General features: G+C 40.7%; 1 protein-coding gene across 2 annotated transcripts in view; it reads left to right on the top strand.

Annotated features, from left to right (window-relative positions):
• Positions 1-18,323, top strand: part of PLBD1 (phospholipase B domain containing 1) — a 69,983-nt gene that overhangs the window by 47,236 nt on the left and 4,424 nt on the right. For both annotated transcript variants that reach the window (XM_027129547.1, XM_027129548.1), the window contains exons 7-8: positions 13,860-14,060; positions 14,168-14,308. In XM_027129547.1, the coding sequence (XP_026985348.1) occupies positions 13,860-14,060; positions 14,168-14,308 (342 nt within the window). The remainder of the gene's footprint in view (positions 1-13,859; positions 14,061-14,167; positions 14,309-18,323) is intronic.

An 18,323-nucleotide genomic window follows, 5' to 3' on the forward strand; every position in this document is an offset into this window, starting at 1 on the left:
TGTAATTGTATAATTACTTTTATTAATTTCATGTTACCTCTTTTATCTTAGATCCTTTGATCATAAGGCTGAAATATATACAAACAATCTGTGATTTAACACATGCCAAGATTCATATCTTCTGCCTTTAAAATGTAGAACCAAAGGAGGAGAAGAAATAAAAGTAGAACTAGGGCACCCATTCCAAAGGACCATAGATAGATTTTGTAGCACTTCATTTCTGCTTTCCTAAGTATCAGTACCTTCCTTTTGTTTTGTATTCCTCTTTGGCACCATCCCAGGATACTGATGACTTCTGCCAGGCCACAGCTGTCTTGAACATCTTTCCCCACCTAGCTAAGGAAGCTTCCTGCCTTCTATCTTTCCAGAAATCCCACCTTATTTTCCACACTTTTCTTGACTGACTGGTCATAAGGTGATTTTCCCCAACTCCACCCTGTCTAAACATGCAACCCCCCATGATTCACTCTCTTCCCAATTGCTTTGAATGCATTTGCTCTATTGTGTAGAAGTGTTGTCACTGTTTGCCATGACTACCTATCTGTTTCCCTCACATCTGTCAGGCGTATGTTGTAGTGGAAAAGGCATGTGTTGAGGTTCAGTCCTAAATTTATTCCTGACAATGCTGTTTATTAGCTTTAAATAGCTAAATATTTTTTAAATTAGCTCATCTAAGTGCTCTTTTTGTGAAGATCAAATGATAGTATCCATCCTTCTAAAGCGGGGTTTCTGGTGTATCGTAGGTACACAGTGAATGTTAGTGACCACCATCTCTTTCTTCCTTGGATTTAACGGTTATTTATTGAGCACCTACTATGTGTCAAATCCTTTTCTGGCGCTAGAGTGAACAAGACAGAAAAAGTTCCTGCCCTGGTGGAACTTACATGCTATGGGATAGATGGAAAAGGAAACAGTAAACAAGCAAATAATATAACCTAAAATAAATAATTTATTATTGAAGAAAAACAATTTTATGTGGATAATAACAGAATATTGGTTAAATGTAAGCTACCTCTTCATAATTACTTTCTATAGTCTTTAAGAGATTATTATTATTATCTTAGAATTAGAATTATACTAATTCTTTTATTTGGACCACTGCAGGATATTCAAACTCCCGAGTATGGCTTCATGTGCTTGAATATCTAATAGTATGAATCCTTCATTGATCACCTGCCTATTGCAGGATTAAGCAGAAATCTGCTAAAAAAAAAAATACATACTTGATAGAAGAATAATTACTGGAAAGTGAAGGGGAAATTGATTGGTTCCAGTTAGGACCTTGGCAGGAAGAGAAGTAAATGAATGCCATTCTGGAAGGTAGGAAGACTGAGTCCATTGCAGAGTAGACAGAATAAACGGCTGGAGGATTTCATGTCCTGGGATAACAAGGAGAGCACAGGCTGCCTTTTCTTAGGCAGGAAGCGGAAGACTTTCCAGCTGTAGACAGTAACCTTACATAGGAGTTCTGGTGGAGACTCAGAGGGGAGCAGAGGTGGGCAGAGAGGGCAGTCTGGGCATATGCCTTTTGAAGAAGCTCCTGAGGGAATTCTGATACAGTCTCTGGGCTGAGACCCATTGCACAGTGCTTGAGATACAGTAAGTGTTTAATAAAAATTTATTGACTGTCAGACTGGCTTAGAGAAATCAGACAGCCCAGCATAGGTGGGTGCTTTTCACAGGTCTGAGAAGTGATACAGTTCCTCTTCAGCTGTGGGAAAAAGCTGAGCAGAAAGGCTGAGTATGGCGCCAAGATGTTACTTTGTTTTTTCTCTTTTTTTTTTTTTTTTTTTTTGCGGTACGCGGGCCTTTCACTGTTGTGGCCTCTCCCGTTGCGGAGCACAGACTCCGGACGCGCAGGCTCAGCGGCCATGGCTCACGGGCCCAGCCGCTGCGCGGCATGTGGGATCTTCCCAGACTGGGGCACGAACCCGTGTCCCCTGCATCGGCAGGCGGACTCTCAACCACTGCGCCACCAGGGAAGCCCCTGTTTTTTCTCTTTTTTAAAAAAAAAAAGAAAGAAAAGAGTTCCCAAAGTGTCACATCCATCTGTGTTAAAATCAAATGGCAGGGCTTCCCTGGTGCCGCAGTGGTTAAGAATCTGCCTGCCAATGCAGGAGACATGGGTTCGAGCCCTGGTCTGGGAAGATCTCACATGCCACGGAGCAACTAAGCCCATGCGCCACAACTACTGAGCCTGTGCTCTAGAGCCTGCGAGCCACAGCTATGGAGGCTGTGTGCCACAACTACAGAGCCTGCGCACCTAGAGCCCGTGCTCCGCAGCAAGAGAAGCCGCCGCAGTGAGAAGACCGCGCACCGCAACGAAGAGTAGCTCCCGCTCTCTGCAACTGGAGAAAGCCCGCGGCAGCAGTGAGGACCCAGCACAGCCAGAAATAAATAAATAATTTTTTTTAAAAAAGAGAGAAAAGAATCAAAATAAAATTTAAAATTTTTAAAAATCAAATGGCAGTAAGACATTTCAAAACAAAATACGTTGTATAATTGGATTACTATTATTATATTAGCTACTGCTGAACCTCCAAATTTTGTGCTGGAAACGTGATTATTATTGCTTTTGAGTCCACACGTCAGCTAAATGGTTCTTTCTGGTGTCTCCGCTGGGCACATCGTGCGTCTGAGGTTGGCTGGGGTTGGGTGTGCAGCTCTGCTGACCTTGGATGAACTCTGTAGCACTTTGGGGGACTGGCCAGCTAGAGGCTGGCCCTCCTGCACGTGGTCTCCCATCCCAGAGACTAAATTAGACTGGGCTGGTTTACACTGCTGTAACAGGGTTACAAGAGGTGAGAAGAAGTGTGCAAGGTCTCCTGAAGCCTAGACTCAGAACTGGCGCATTTTGTTAGCCGAAGCGAGTTCCGGATCCAGCTCAGATCTAAGAGATGGGGAAACAGACAATGCCTCTTTCTGGGAGATGTTGCAAAGTCCCGTTGCTGAGTATGGATAGAAGGAGGGGTGAGGAAATGCAGCACAGCTATTTTTACAATCATGATCCACACTCCTGACCCTGAGTTGTATGTCATTTATGTCCTTTGTCAACACTGAATCTACTCTTTTGGAAGGAAGGAATGTGTGTGGTCTTCAGAGGTTTGGAGCAGCTAATGCATGTGATATGCAAATGAGCACATTTTAAGTTTTTTATTTTATTTTTTAATGGTTTATAACATGATATAAGTTTTTTGTGTACCTACGTATTATGTTTCGACTTCTCTATATACTGCAGCATGCTCATTCCCAAAGGTCTAGCTTCCATTCCTCACCATGCAGTTGACCCCCTGTATCCATTTTGCCATCCCCCTGCCACCCTTCCCCTCTGGTAACTGCTGCTCTGTTCACTGTTTCTATGTGTTTGTTTTTGTTTGGTTTGTTCATTTATTTTTGTATTCCACATATGAGTGAAATCATATGATATTTGTCTTTCTCCATCTGACTTACTTCACTTAGCATAATACATTCTAGGTCCATCCATGCTGTCACAAATGGCAAGATTTCACCTTTTTATGGCTTAGTAGTATTCCATCATACACACACACACCACATCTTCTTTATCCATTCATGTTCTATGGGGCACTTAAGTTGTTTCCATATGTTAGCTTTTTTTTTTTTTTTTTTTTTTGCTGGTACGCGGGCCTCTCACTGTTGCGGCCTCTCCTGTTGCGGAGCACAGGCTCCGGACGCGCAGGCCCAGCAGCCATGGCTCATGGGCCCAGCCGCTCCGCGGCATGTGGGATCCTCCCGGACCGGGGCACGAACCCACGTCCCCTGCATCAGCAGGCAGACTCTCAACCACTGCACCACCAAGGAAGCCCCATATGTTAGCTATTTGTAAAGAATGCTGCAGTGAGCATAGGGCCGCATATATCTTTTTCCAATTAGTGTTTTCATATTCTTTCAATAAATACCCAGAAGTGGAATAGCTGGGTCATATGTTAGTTCTATTCTTAATTTTTTGAGGAACTTCCATATTGTTTTCCACTGTGGCTGCAACCACTTTACCTTCCCACCAACGTATGAGGGTTCCCTTTTCCCCACGTTCTCTCCATCACTCTGGAAGGAGAACCATTCTGACAGGCATGAGGTGATACCTCATTGTGATTTTGACAGGCATGAGGTGATATCTGACAGGCATGAGGTGATATCGCATTGTGATTTTGATTTGCATTTCCCTAATAAGAGTGATGTTGAACTTCTTTGTATGTGCCTGTTGGCCATCTGTATGTCTTTAGAAAAATGTCTTTTTTAGCTTCTCTGCCCATTTTTAAATTGGGTTGTTTGTTTTCCTGTTGTTAAGTTGTATGAGTTCTTTATATATTTTGGACATTAACCTGTCATTTGATATATGATTTGCAAATATCTTCCCTCATTTGGTAGGTTGTCTTTTCAATTTGTTAACGGTTTCTTTTGCTGTGAAGAACCTTTTTAGTTTGATGAGGTCCAATGTGTTTATTTTTGCTTTTGTTCCTCTTTCCTGAGGAGACATATTCAGAAAGATATTGCTAAAACCAATATCAAAGAGCATCTTGCCTATGTTTTCTTCTAGGAGTTTTATGGTTTCAGATCTTACATTCAAGTCCTTAATCCATTGTGAGTTGATTTTTGTGTATAATGTAAGATAGTGGTCTAGTTTCATTCTTTTGCATGTGGCTGTCCAGTTTTCCCAACACCATTTGTTAAACAGACTATACTTTCTCCATTGTATGTCGTTTGTTCCTTTGTCATAAATTGATTGTCCATGTATATGTGAGTTTATTTCTGGGCTCTCAATTCTCTTCCATTGATCTCTGTGTTTTTCTGCCAATATCATGCGAAATCAAGGAGTGTGACACCCCCAGTTTTGTTCTTTTTTTCTCAGGATTGTTTTGGCTATCTGGGGTCTTTTGTAGTTCCATATAAATTTTAGGATTTTTGTTCCATTTCTGTGAAAAATGTCATTGGAATTTTGATAAGGAGTGTACTGAATCCATAGATTGCTTTAAGTAATATGGACATTTTAATAATGTTAATTCTTTCAGTCAATGAGCACAGAATATCTTTCCATTTGTGTCATCTTCAACTTCTTTCAACAATGTCTTATAGTTTTCAGTGTACACGTCTTTCATCTCCATGCTTGAATTTATTCTTAGGGATTTTATTCTTTTTGATGCAATTATAAATGGAATTGATTTCTTAATTTCTCTTTCTGCACAACAGATTTTTGTATACTGATTTAGTACCCTGAAACTTGACTGTATTCATTTATTATTTCTAATCGTTTTTAGGTGATGTCTTTAGGGTTTTCTATACATAGTATCATGTCATCTGCAAACAGTGACAGTTTTACTTCTTCCTTTCCATTTTGGATGCCTTTTATTTCTTTTTCTTGCTTAATTGATCTGGCTAAGGCTTGCAATATTATGTTGAATAAGAGTGGCAAGAGTGGATGCAGAAAAAGCTTTTGATAAAATTCAACATCCATATGATAAAAACCCTCCAGAAAGTGGGCATAGAGGGAACATACCTCAACATAATAAGGGCCATATATGACAAACCCACAGCTAACATCATATTCAATGGTGAAAAGCTGAAATCATGTCCTCTAAGATCAGGAACAAGACAAGGATGCCCACTCTTACCACTTTTAGTCAACATAATATTGGAAGTCCTAGCCACAGGAATCAGACAAGAAAAATAAAAGGAATCCAAATTGGAAAGGAAGAAGTAAAATTGTCACTGTTTGCAGATGGCATGATATTATACACAGAAAATTATAAAGATGCTACTAAAAAACTACTAGAGCTCAACAGTGAATTTGATAAAGTTGCAGGATGCAAAATTCATATACAGAAATCTGTTGTATTTCTATACACTAACAACAAACTGTCAGAAAGAGAAATTAAGGGAACAGTTCCATGTACAGTAGCATCAAAAAGAATAAAATACCTAGGAATAAACCTATCTAAGGAGATAAAAAGACCTGTACTCAGAAAACTATGACACTGATGAAAGAAATTGAAGACCACACAAACACATAGAAAGATATACCATGTTCATGGATTGGAAGAATTAATATTGAAATGACCATACTACCCAAGGCAATCTACAGATTCAATGTAATCCCTATCAAAATACCAAAGGTATTTTTCACAGAACCAGAACAAATAATTCAAAAATTTGTATGGAAACACACAAGACCCTGAATAGCCAAAATAATCTTGAGAAAGAAGAACAGGGCTGGAGGAATCATGCACCCTGACTTCGGACTATACTACAAAGCTACAGTTATCAAAACAGTATGGTATTGGCACACAAAAAAAACAGATACATTAATCAGTGATACAGAATAGAGAGTCCAGAAATAAACCCACACACTGATGGTCAGTTAATCCACAACAAAGGAGGCAAGAATATACAATGGAGAAAAGACAGTCTCTTTAATAAGTGGTGCTGGAAAAACTTGACAGCTACATGCAAAAGAATGAAATTAGAACATTCTCTAACACCATATAGAAAAATAAACTCAAAATGGATTAAAGACCTAAATGTAACACTGGAAACCATAAAAGTACTAGAAAAAAACATAGGCAGGACACTCTTTGACATAAACTGTAGCAATATTTTTTGGATCTGTCTCCTCAGGGAAGGGAAACAAAAGCAAAAATAAACAAATGGAACCGAATTAAACTTTTGCACAGCAAAGGAAACCACTGACAAAACAAAAAGAGAACCTACTGAATGGGAGAAAATATTTGCAAATGATATGACTGATAAGGAGTTAATATGCAAAATATATAAACAGCTCATATAACTCAACATTAAAAAAAACCCCAACTTGATTAAAAATGGGCAGAAGACTTGAATAGATGTTTTTCCAACAAGACATACAGATGGCCAACAGGCAGATGAAAAGATGCTCAAAATCATCAATCATCAGAGAAATGCAATTAAAACCACAATGAGATATTACCTCACACCTGTCAGAATGGCATCATCAAAAAGAACACAAATGACAAATGTTGGTGAGGATGTGGAGAAAGGGAACCCTTGTACATTGTTGGTGGGAATGTAATTGGTGCAGCCACTGTGGAAAACAGTATGGAGGTTTCTTAAAAACTTAGAAATAGAACTACTATATGACCCAACAATTCCATTCCTGGGTATATATCAAAAAAAACAAAAACACTAACTTGAAAATATACATGCACTCCAATGTTCATAGCAGCATTATTTACAATTGTCAAGATATGGAAGCAACCTAAGTGTCCATAAACAGATAAATGGATAAAGAAGATGTGGGATATATATATATATATATATATATACACACACACACACACACACACACGCACACATATATGATGGAATGTTACTCAGCCATAAAAAAGAAATATTGCCATTTACAGTATTACTAGAATTTTCCCTCTTGATACTGCTTTTGCTTCATCCCATAGATTTTGGTAAGCCATATTTCCATTTTCATTTGTGTCTGATTTTTAAAAATTTCTCCTTTGATATCTTTGTTGACCCAATAATTGTTCAGTAGTATGTTGCCTAGTTGCCACATATTTGTGATATTTCTGGCTTTCTTCTTGTAGTTGATCTCTAGTTTCACACCGTTTTGATTGGAAAAGATGCTTGATATGATTTTAATCTTCCTAAATTTATTGAGACTTGTTTTGTATCCCAACATATGGTCTATCCCTGAGAATGTTCCATGTGCACTTGAGAATAATGTGTATTCGGCTGCATTTGGATAGAATGTTTTATATATGTCTATCAAATCAATCTGGTCTAAGGTTCATTTAAGGCTGCTGTTTCCTTGTTGACTTTCTGTCTAGATGATCTATTCACTGATGTAAGTTGGGTATTAAAATCACCTACTGTTATTTTGTTGTCTCCCTTTAGGTATGTTAATAATTGCTTTATATATTTTGGTGCTCCTATGTTAGGTCAGTATATATTAATAACTGTTACGTCTTCTGGACGAATTGTCTGCTTTACCGTTACTTAATGTCCATCTTTGTCTCTTGCTACCATTTTTGCCTTGAAGTCTGTTTTTTCCCATGTGAGAATGGCTACACCCACTTTCTTTTGGCTGTCATTTGCTTGGAGTATCAACTTCCATTCCTTCACTTTGAGCCTGTGTTTCTCTTTAAAGCTGAGATATGTCTCCTGGAGGCAGCATATAGTGGGGTCTTATTTTCTAATCCATCCAGTTATTCTGTGTCTTTTGATTGGTAAAGTCAATCCATTCACATTTAAGGTGATCGTTGATAGATGAGGACTTAGAACTGCTATTTTATCTTTTATTTTCTGGTCGCTCTGTATCTCCATTGTTCCTTTTTTTTTTTTTTTTTAACATCTTTATTGGAGTATAATTGCTTTACAATGGTGTGATAGTTTCTGCTGTATAACAAAGTGAATCAGCTATACATATACATACATCCCCATATCTCCTCCCTCTTGCGTCTCCCTCCCACCCTCCCTATCCCACCCCTCTAGGTGGTCACAAAGCCCTGAGCTGATCTCCCTGTGCTATGCGGCTGCTTCCCTCCATTGTTCCTTTTTCCTTGTGTTTCTGTCTGCCATTTTAGTATGGTGGTTTTCTATGATGTTTTTCCCTATTTCCCCTTGTTTTTATGTTTCCTCTCTCTGCTCTAGATTTGTGTTTTGTGGTTACCATGAGATTTGTATGAAACCTATCATGGATAAAATTGTTCTTTTTCTGCTGATAGTATCTTATCTTCATTTGCCTACATGGGTTTCTTCCTTTTCCTCTCCCCTTTTTACTTTTTTGTCGTCTTAAATTATTCCTTTTTGTGTTGTTTGTTACTAAATTAAAGTAGCTAGAGTTATTTTTACTGCTTTTTTCCCTTTAATCTTTATGCTGTAATTAAGTTTTTAACAACCTATTCTGATATAGAATAAGTTGCAATTTTTTTATTCTGTCTGTCCAGTTACCATTTTACTCAAATTTTTGTGTACAGTACTTTTCCCTTTTCATTTCAGGTAGAAGAGCTTCTTTCAACGTTTCTTTTAAGGCACATCTAATGTTGATGAGCTCAGTCAGCTTTTGTTCGTCTGGGAACATCTTTATTTCTCCTTCATATCTGAAGGATAACTTTGCTAAATAGAGTATTCTTGGGTGATGGTTTTTATCTTTCAGTATTTCGAGTATGTCCTTCCACTCTCTCCTGGCCTGCAGAGTTTCTGCTGAGAAGTCTGCTGATAGACTGATAGGGATTCCTTTGTAGGTTACCATCCTTTTTTCCCTGGCTGCCTTTAGAATATTCTTTCTTTGTCATTGACTTTTGACAGTTTTAATATACCGTGTCTTGAAGAAGGTCTTTTTGTATTGAGGTAATTAGAAGTTCTCTTGGCTTTGTGGACTTGTCCATCCAGTTCCCTCCCCAGGTTTGGGAAGTCCTCAGCTATTATTTCTTTAAATAAACCCTCTGCACTCTTCAGTCTCCCTTTTCCTCCTGGGATACCCATTACCCTAATGATGCCCTTCCTAAAAGAGTCAGATGGTTCTATAGGATTTCTTTACTTTTTAGATCTTAATTCACTCTCCTCTTCTCCCTGTATCATTTCTAGATTTCAATCTTTAAGCTCACTAATTCTCTCTTCCATGTGGTCTGCTCTATTTCCAGTGCTTTCTAATGCATCCTTCATCTCATTTATTGAGTTCTTAAGCTCCAGAATTCCTATTTGGTGCTTTTTTTGAATTTCAGTCTCTTTGGTAAAGTATTCCTTCTGTTCATTCATTTCATTCCTGAGGTCATTGAACTGCCTTTCAAAGTTTTCTTGTAGCTGGTTGAGTATCTTCATGACAGCTATTTTGAATTCTCTATCAGATCACAACATTCCGTGACTTTAAATTTGGTTTCTGGAGGACTGTCATTTTCTTTTTGTGGTACTGTGTTACCGTGGTTCTTCATGGGGCTTGATGAGTGCTCCTCTGCCAGTGCATTTGAAGTGGTGAACATGTTTCTTCTTTAGGTAAAGCTTTTTTTTTTTTTCCCTCACTTGATTGTAGCTATTCACTAGGTTAGTAATTAGATGCCTTTCTTTTGTTTCCCAGTAGGTGGCGCTATAGCACAAGTTTTTGGTTTCTCTTACCCGCGCTGGTTATTTTTGAGAGCTGGCACTTTCCACTCTCCACTGTCCGTGTCAGAGGTGTCGCCTGGTGCCCTCCTTGTCACTATTTCCGTCTCCAGGGTTGTCGGTTCCTTGCTGCTGCCGGTGTTGCTGACAGTGCCACCTGGGGCACGGAGATGGCCGGCACTGCCTTCACCGTCCCTCTGGTTCCACCTACTTTATGTGTTCCAGTCCAGTCCCTTAGATGACAGAGATGTGGAACTCTCCAGCATGCTGCTGTGTTGGGCCGAGGAACCTTTGTTGAGTCATGGAAGTTTTACTGGTTTTACTGGTCGTAGATTGAAGGGGAGAGACAAAGGGAGTGTCTCACACCCCCCATGATGTTGATGTCACTCTTCCAAATGGGCACATTTTAAATACATTTGATAGGATCGTAAGGGTAAACTTTTCTGTGTTTTACTAAGCAGTAGGTCTAAATGGAATCAGAGGAAAGTGGTCCTTGTTCATGTTTACAATTCAAGCGGTTACATATTTTTTAAGTCCTGAAAGATGCTTTATTAACGGTAAGGGTTCTCTTATTTCTTGATTAAATTTAGCAAGAAGCTTACTATGAAATGTTACTTGCTGGCTGGCTTTCATACTGAAGTGTTTCACTTTACCCTGATCTAAAATAGTGTGCCTTCCAAAGCTACTAGTGACAGATAAGAGCAGGAATACAACTTTACACAGTCAAGGAACATTTGTTTCTCTTATAATGCACTGTTCCAGGACTTTGTCCCCTCTCTGGGCCTTTTCCATTTTTTAATCTTAAACTCTGAACTATAGAGTTAAACTCCTTGACTAAAGTTTTCTGTAAGACAATTTATCTTCTTTGTTTCAGAACTCTGGGTGGCCTACATTTCTTTTGTCTTCAACAAACAGTCTTGCTCTTGAATGAAGGACTGCTCCTTTCATGTTAGTATTAGTCACTCACACATATGAAAGAACGCCTGCCCTCTTGTGTCCATAGAGACTGCTACAATAAGGAGTGAATTAGCAAGTTTATCATGCCAGAAATACAGAGTTCTCTCCTGTGGAGATTTGTTACCAGAGTTTGCTCAAGGCTGCCAAGTATGGCTGTACAGTTCAAACACTGCAGAACAACCTCAGCCCAAGAGCTGAATGAACAGTCATTGAGGGACTTCCCTGGTGGCGCAGTGGTTAAGAATCCGCCTGCCAATGCAGGGGACACGGGTTCGAGCCCTAGTCCGGGAAGATCCCACATGCCACGGAGCAACTAAGCCCGTGCACCGCAACTACTGAGCCCGCACTCTAGAGCCCACGAGCCACAGGTACTGAAGCCCTGGCACCTAGAGCCCTTGCTCCCCAACAAGAGAAGCCACCACAGTGAGAAGCCTGGGCACCACAAAGAAGAGTAGCCCCTGCTCACCGCAATTAGAGAAAGCCCGCGTGCAGCAGTGAAACCCAACGCAGTCTAAATAAATAAATAAAATTTTTAAAAAAGTCATTGAAATTCATCTCATACTTTGCTTGTCAATCACGCCTCCTATGTCTAGACTGTGTCTTCTCAGAGGGGTTGCCCATTAAAATTTCATTCAAGGCTGCCATCCCCTCATAAAGCTTTGCACCACCTGAAGTGTGCCTCCTTCTGTCATTTATGCAAATCTCTGTATTGGCTAATGACAGCCTCGTGGAGGCTCATTGTGAGTTAGTTGTACACTGCTCTCATCATGTAACTTTGCTACTCAGAAATTTCCAGGAATTAAAATTCAGAATTGGAGGTGAATGACATCACATAGTCCCAGGTTATCAGAGGAAGGGAATAAGGAACAGAGAGGCAAGAGAAGTGCTAAATTTGTTGGTGGCGATGCAGGGAACTAAAAGGCCGGCCTTCTGACTCCCAGCATATACGCTCTGAAGTCTTAGGTGATCCCGTTATTTTACCCCACCCCACCTATCCCTGTCAGGTCTAGAGTAAATGCACAATAGTTTGTTTGTTGAGTGAATGAATGAATGACTGTCTTTGCCCGGCTTCCCAGAACACGCACTCTCCTGTGCTACATCTACTGCTGTGCACCTTCACTCATAGTATTGTTCCCACCTGTGATGCTCACTGCTCTCTACCTGGTCAGCACTTACACCAGCTTCAAGACTCAGAACCACTTCCTCCATGAAGCTCTCCTCTTCCAGCCTTCATTAAGCCAGAAGAGGGAGCGCCATGGAAGCTGAGCATAGGTGTTCAGACTTAGCAGAAGAGCCCTGGACTGGATCAAGGACCTGCATTCCAGGCGCAGGTCTGCCAGGAGCTGGCTCTGTGATCCTGGATAGATCCCATCACCTCTCCTCTCGGAGCGCCATTGGTGTTGCTCAGTGCAGGACATGCATAGTTCTAGTGAGGTGACATTAGGGACTTCCTGAAAATGTATTTTCTTGCATGTTAATAGAAATGTATTTGCTTAAATGTACTGGTTTTGGGGGGAAAAGCCCCCAAAACATTAGACCCATGGTTCCTTGGATATTATTTTATGTGATAAGGCTAAGTATTTTAAGTTTAAAAAGAGAGTTCATGTAAGGAAAAATATTAAGTAAAGCATGATACAAGTAGTAATCAGACATGGCAAAAATAATAAAGTAGTATAAAAATGGTGAGAGTTTGCGAAGCCCTGGAGGAGCTCACCACCCTGGTTCCTTTTAACTCTCCCTGGGCTCTTCTCTGACCTTAATGTAGCACCGCCAGTTTGTCCATCACTGTTAGTTACTGACGACAATATAGCCTCTTTCGTTGTTACAGCTGTGTCTGATATTCCTTGATCTCTACCACACTCATCACAAAATAATTCACACAATAGGCCTTTAAAAAAGACTTGTGGGCTTCGCTGGTGGCACAGTGGTTAAGAATCCGCCTGCCAGTGCAGGGGACACAGGTTCAAGCCCTGGTCTGGGAAGATCCCACATGCCGCGGAGCAACTAAGCCCGTGCACCACAACTACTGAGCCTGCGCTCTAGAGCCTGCGAGCCACAACTACTGAGCCCGCATGCCATAACTACTGAAGCCCACGTGCCTAGAGCCTGTGCTCCGCAACAAGAGAAGTCACGGCAATGAGAAGCCCGCACACCGCAACAAGAGTAGCCCCCGCTTGCCGCAACTAGAGAAAGCCCGCGCACGGCAACAAAGACCCAACACAGCCAAAAATAAAAACAAATAAAATAAATTTATTTAAAAAGAAGACTTGTGGCTCTGCTGATTTTCCAACATTTGTAAAACACATTGACCCAGAGTGTCAAAACCATGTTCACTTTTATAAATGTAGATACTTTTTCTACTTAAAAAAATTAAGTAGACTCATTACATAAAATGTGGAAAATACAGAAAAGGAGAAAGAAAGAAGGCATCCGTATTCTTACTGTCCAACAATGAATCCTGCTAATATCTCCCCCTAATTAAAAGTTTTCCTGGAAAATCCTAGCAAGTGAGGATCTACTCTGTTCGTCATTTTGGAAACTTGGAATAGTCCCGAGTTAATGTATTCTTGTCATCCCAAATCATAAAATCAAAAATTTTCAATGGCAGATCCAGGGATGGAGGTCCACTGGCACCTTTAGAAACGGCAGTTGAGTAACTGCCACAGAGGGGAACCAAAGCTGGGAGAGAATAATAATAATAGCCACTGCAAAATGCACTGTGTACACGAAGCTCTGTGCTAACACTGATGGCTCAGTATCTTGCATATGTGTTATGCTGATTTGTATATTCGTGTTTCCTGTAGGGTTTTTGGAGTCTCTGGACGACTTTTACCTTCTCAGCAGTGGTTTGGTATTGCTGCAGACCACAAACAGCGTGTATAATAAAACCCTACTGCAGCACGTGGTACCCAAGTCTCTCCTGGCCTGGCAAAGAGTCCGGGTGGCCAATATGATGGCAAACGGAGGCAAGCAGTGGGCAGAGGTCTTTTCAAAATACAACTCTGGTAAGTGGCCCTGCAGAGTAACTTTTAGGCATGTACGTACGTTTAGATCTGGAGTTAACCAGTAAAGCCATACCCATGCCCTGTCTTCATGTCTCCCAATATTTCAGGCACGTATAACAATCAGTACATGGTCCTGGACCTGAAGAAGGTAAATCTGAACTACAGCCTTGGTAAAGGCACTCTGTACATCGTGGAGCAAATTCCTGCCTATGTAGAATATTCTGAACAAACTGATGTTCTGCGGACAGGTATTTTCTTCATGCTAGAAGTCTGGAAGTCGGGTGTGTGTGTGTGTGTGTGTGTGTGTGTGTGTGTGTGTGTGTGTGATGGGTAATATGTGCTGTGTGAATGTATGATGCGGGGAGTATATGGTGGGGAAGGAAGGAGGGGAATGCCGTTGCTAGTCACACAGGGAAAAGAATGACCAGGTTCAGCACAACATGTAAAACCTGCTCCTCAAACTCTTACGTGACAGCATGATCTACCTTTATGCGTAGACTGGGACAGAGCCAGGCATTCACAATCTTATGACTACTTATGGTTCCAGTATTACCTTCTCTGCTGGGTTCCCAAGTAAAATTTTAGTTCAGCAACTATTTATGGGAGTGCTACTCCGGCCAGGGACTGGAAAAGCGTGGATGTAGAATCCCCAACACACAGTCTGATAGGGAAGCAAGGCACCTAAAGAAGCTATTAGAGCCCAGAAAGCAAACAGCAGTGATGCGCTCTGGTGTAGCAAACCTGGTGGTGACGCCGTCAGTGGGAGGGATGAGAGAAGGCGGTTCTGGAGGGCAGGGTCACAGCCCAGACGTTGGAAGTACTGGTTTTGGAGTCACATTGCCTTGATTGGACTATCTGTTCCTCAAAATCTTATCCAGTCTGTCCTAGCCTCACTTTCTTCATCTGTAAATCCTGACAGTAATGGTGCAGGTCCCTAGTCACTTATTCGTAATTACAAAATCTCAAAACTCTGTAAGTTCTTTGTTCCTTTGTCTTTTGTCCTAGCTCACTTGTGGTAGCCAAGTATGACCTGATCTGAACTCACTCGGCAGCAAAAACTAACTTGAACTATTTATGGCCTCTATTTATTCCCTCTCCTCTGGAGAGAATTTATACGTCAGGCTACAGAGTTATCAATGTCTTTGATTATGAGGGGCTCCCCACAGAGACTGCAACATCATCTGTAATTTACACACCATTGCTGTTCTACAATCTGGAAAACCCTGAGTTCTGAAACACATCTGGCCCCCAAGAGTTTTGCGATGTGGGAGTGTAGACCTTTGCAATTTCACAGGGTTGTCATGATAATGAACTGAGATAATTTTTGTCGATTCTTGAGCACATTGCCGACACTTGGCAAGTCCTAACATCTTGCATTGAACGTAGTGCTCAGCACACATAAGAAGTCCTCACTGAATATTTGTTAAATAAATGAAAGAGAAGATGATGTCTGCGTGGAGGTTTACAGGCTAGAAAGGAGCTCAGCCATTTGACAAGGGGACAAGGTCAAACAAATAGAGGCATGAAGACCATGGTGTGAAGGAGACACTATTAGCCCAAGACAGCTAGAGAGAAGGCTGTGACACGGAAGATAGGTAGTCAGAGGAAAATACAGCCTTTGGATCCTGATGAGCAGTCAGTTTAGCCTTTATACAAAGTCCAGAGATAAACCCATGAACCTATGGTCACCTAATCTACGGCAAAGGAGGCAAGAATATAAAATGGAGAAAAGACACTCTCTTCAATAAGTGGTGCTGGGAAAGCTGGACAGCTACTTGTAAAAGAATGAAATTAGAACACTCCCTAACACCACACACAAAAATAAATTCAAAATGGATTAAAGACCTAAATGTAAGACTGGACACTATAAAACTCTTAGAGGAAAACATAGGCAGGGAAAACATAGGCAGAACACTCTTTGACATAAATCACAGCAAGATCCTTTTTGACCCACCTACTAGAGTAATGGAAATTAAAACAAAAATAAACAAATGGGACCTAATTAAACTTAAAAGCTTTTGCACAGCAAGGGAAACCATAAGCAAAACAAAAAATCAACCCTCAGAATGGGAGAAAATATTTGCAAACGAAGCAACCGACAAGGGATTAATTTCCAAAATATACAAACAGCTCATGCAGCTCAATATCAAAAAAAAAATAACCCAATCAAAAAATGGGCAGAAGACCTAAATAGATATTTCTCCAAAGAAGACATACAGATGGCCAAAAAAAGCACATGAAAAGATGCTGAACATCACTAATTATTAGAGAAATGCAAATCAAAACTACAATTAGGTATCACCTCACACCAGTCAGAATGTCCAACATCAAAAAATCTACAAACAATAAATGCTGTAGAGGGTGTGGAGAAAAGGGGACCCTCTTGCACTGTTGGTGGGAATGTAAATTGGTACAGCCACTATGGGGAACAGTATGGAGGTTCCTTAAAAAACTAAAAATTAGCCTTTATCCTTTAGAAAACTGGAGTCTTTGAAAAGGGAGAACACACAGGTCAGAGAGAAGACAGGAGGAGAATTAGGAAGCTGTTGAAGTAGATCAGCTGAGAGATGAGAAGGAACAGAACCAAGACACGGTATGGATCCTGGGGGTCAGGGCCGGTCCTTCATTTCCCAGGTCCTCGAATCCATTTTGTAACGACACCCAGAGGGAACCGCCTCACTCCAGGGTGGCTCCTGCCAGCTAAATGCAAATAATGTGCATAAAACAGAATTAATTAAGGTGGCAACTTCAAGAAGATCAGATGCTACCAAGTAGCGGACCTACCTCCTCTTCTTGTTGGAAAATCCACCTGAGAAGTCAGATGGTTAGGTGGCTACTTGGTTGGCGTGGCAGTTCAAAACCGAGAACCTAGCTGTCTGACTTGGTTCTCAGAGCCTGATAATCATGGGAAGCCGCTGATTATATGCTGGTAGATTCAGGTTCTTTGCAATCCCATCCCTAGATCCCACGCAGAAATCTACCCTGGGACTAAAACAAGTTGATGCTGATCTGTCTGTAGTTTTGTTTTGTTTTCCCCCAGAGGCAAGAAGAACACAGAGTTAAACTCATTGAGTGTCTACTATATACTTGACATACCTTTTACTTATATTCCTTTGTTTGACCTTCATAACGTATTTCCAGATAAGTAGTTTCGTTACCGTCTTACTGTAAGGGAAGAAAGGCTCAGAAAGAAACATGTGATTTTCCTAAATAATTAAGCGATATCATATAGCCATTTAAAAAAAAAAAAAAAAGTCCCGCAAACCTCCTAGTATTTGGAAGCAGCTGTGATATGCCGATAGAAGCCCTGGGTGATTTTAGTCAGAAGGAAGGCATTCGACCTCTCTGAACCTCTGTTTCTTCCTTTAGAAGGAGGGATGCAATATTTATACATCAGCAGGTATTGTGTTGTTATATAAGATACTCTATTTTAAATCTTTTTTTAGTCATGAAGCTTTATGTGAAGTATAAAGTGGCCATTTTTATTATTCATTTGAGCTATTCACATAGAGAATTCACATAGAGAACTATAATTATAAAAGTTAATATTCATCTAGTGCTTACCAAGTACCAGACCCTGTTGTAAGCTACTCCATCTGTTTGAACTCATTTAACACTCACAATGATCCTTATAAGGTAAGTACTATCATTGTTCACATTTTATAGACTGAGGCACAGAGAGGTTAAAAACTTCGTGTAAGGTCACATACCTAATAATGGCAGGACCAGGCTTAAGGTCCAGGCAGTCTAACTCCCAAGTTGTATAACCTAGGTACACTGCAATAATAAATGTGACTTTTAGCCTGCACTTTCAATGTTGTCTTTATCTCACTTCTTCCTGATGCTGGCTCTGTGCCCCAGAATCAGCAAGGTTGAATGTCTTGTCATTTGTTTTCTCTTAATAAGTTCACCCCCGAGTAGGGGATCCTATAAAACAGTAAGAAGGGAAAAAGGCAGACAAGGGCTAAGAGAATATAGGAGTGGGAATTAATCCCCGAATGCTGAAGGCTGACTGTCCTATAGGCAATACCTTAGGCCACTGTAATCTGAGCTGTTACCGAAATGTTGATTTTACTAAAGTTGTGTCACACGTTTGACGCCTAGTGTCGTTGGCACACTGTGAAGCTCTGAATGCAGCTGAGCCTTTATGAATGTTGAGCGTCAGAGGAGTTAAATGCCTACTGGAACCATACAGACCATCTCCATTCCCCTCACATTATGAACTCTTCCTTTCCCTCCTCCTGCTAAAAAAAAGGGGTTGGG

Source organism: Aethalodelphis obliquidens, unplaced genomic scaffold (assembly GCF_003676395.1).
Source record: "Aethalodelphis obliquidens isolate GAN/ISIS:26980383/991018 unplaced genomic scaffold, ASM367639v1 scaffold36, whole genome shotgun sequence".
Taxonomy (NCBI): domain Eukaryota; kingdom Metazoa; phylum Chordata; class Mammalia; order Artiodactyla; family Delphinidae; genus Aethalodelphis; species Aethalodelphis obliquidens.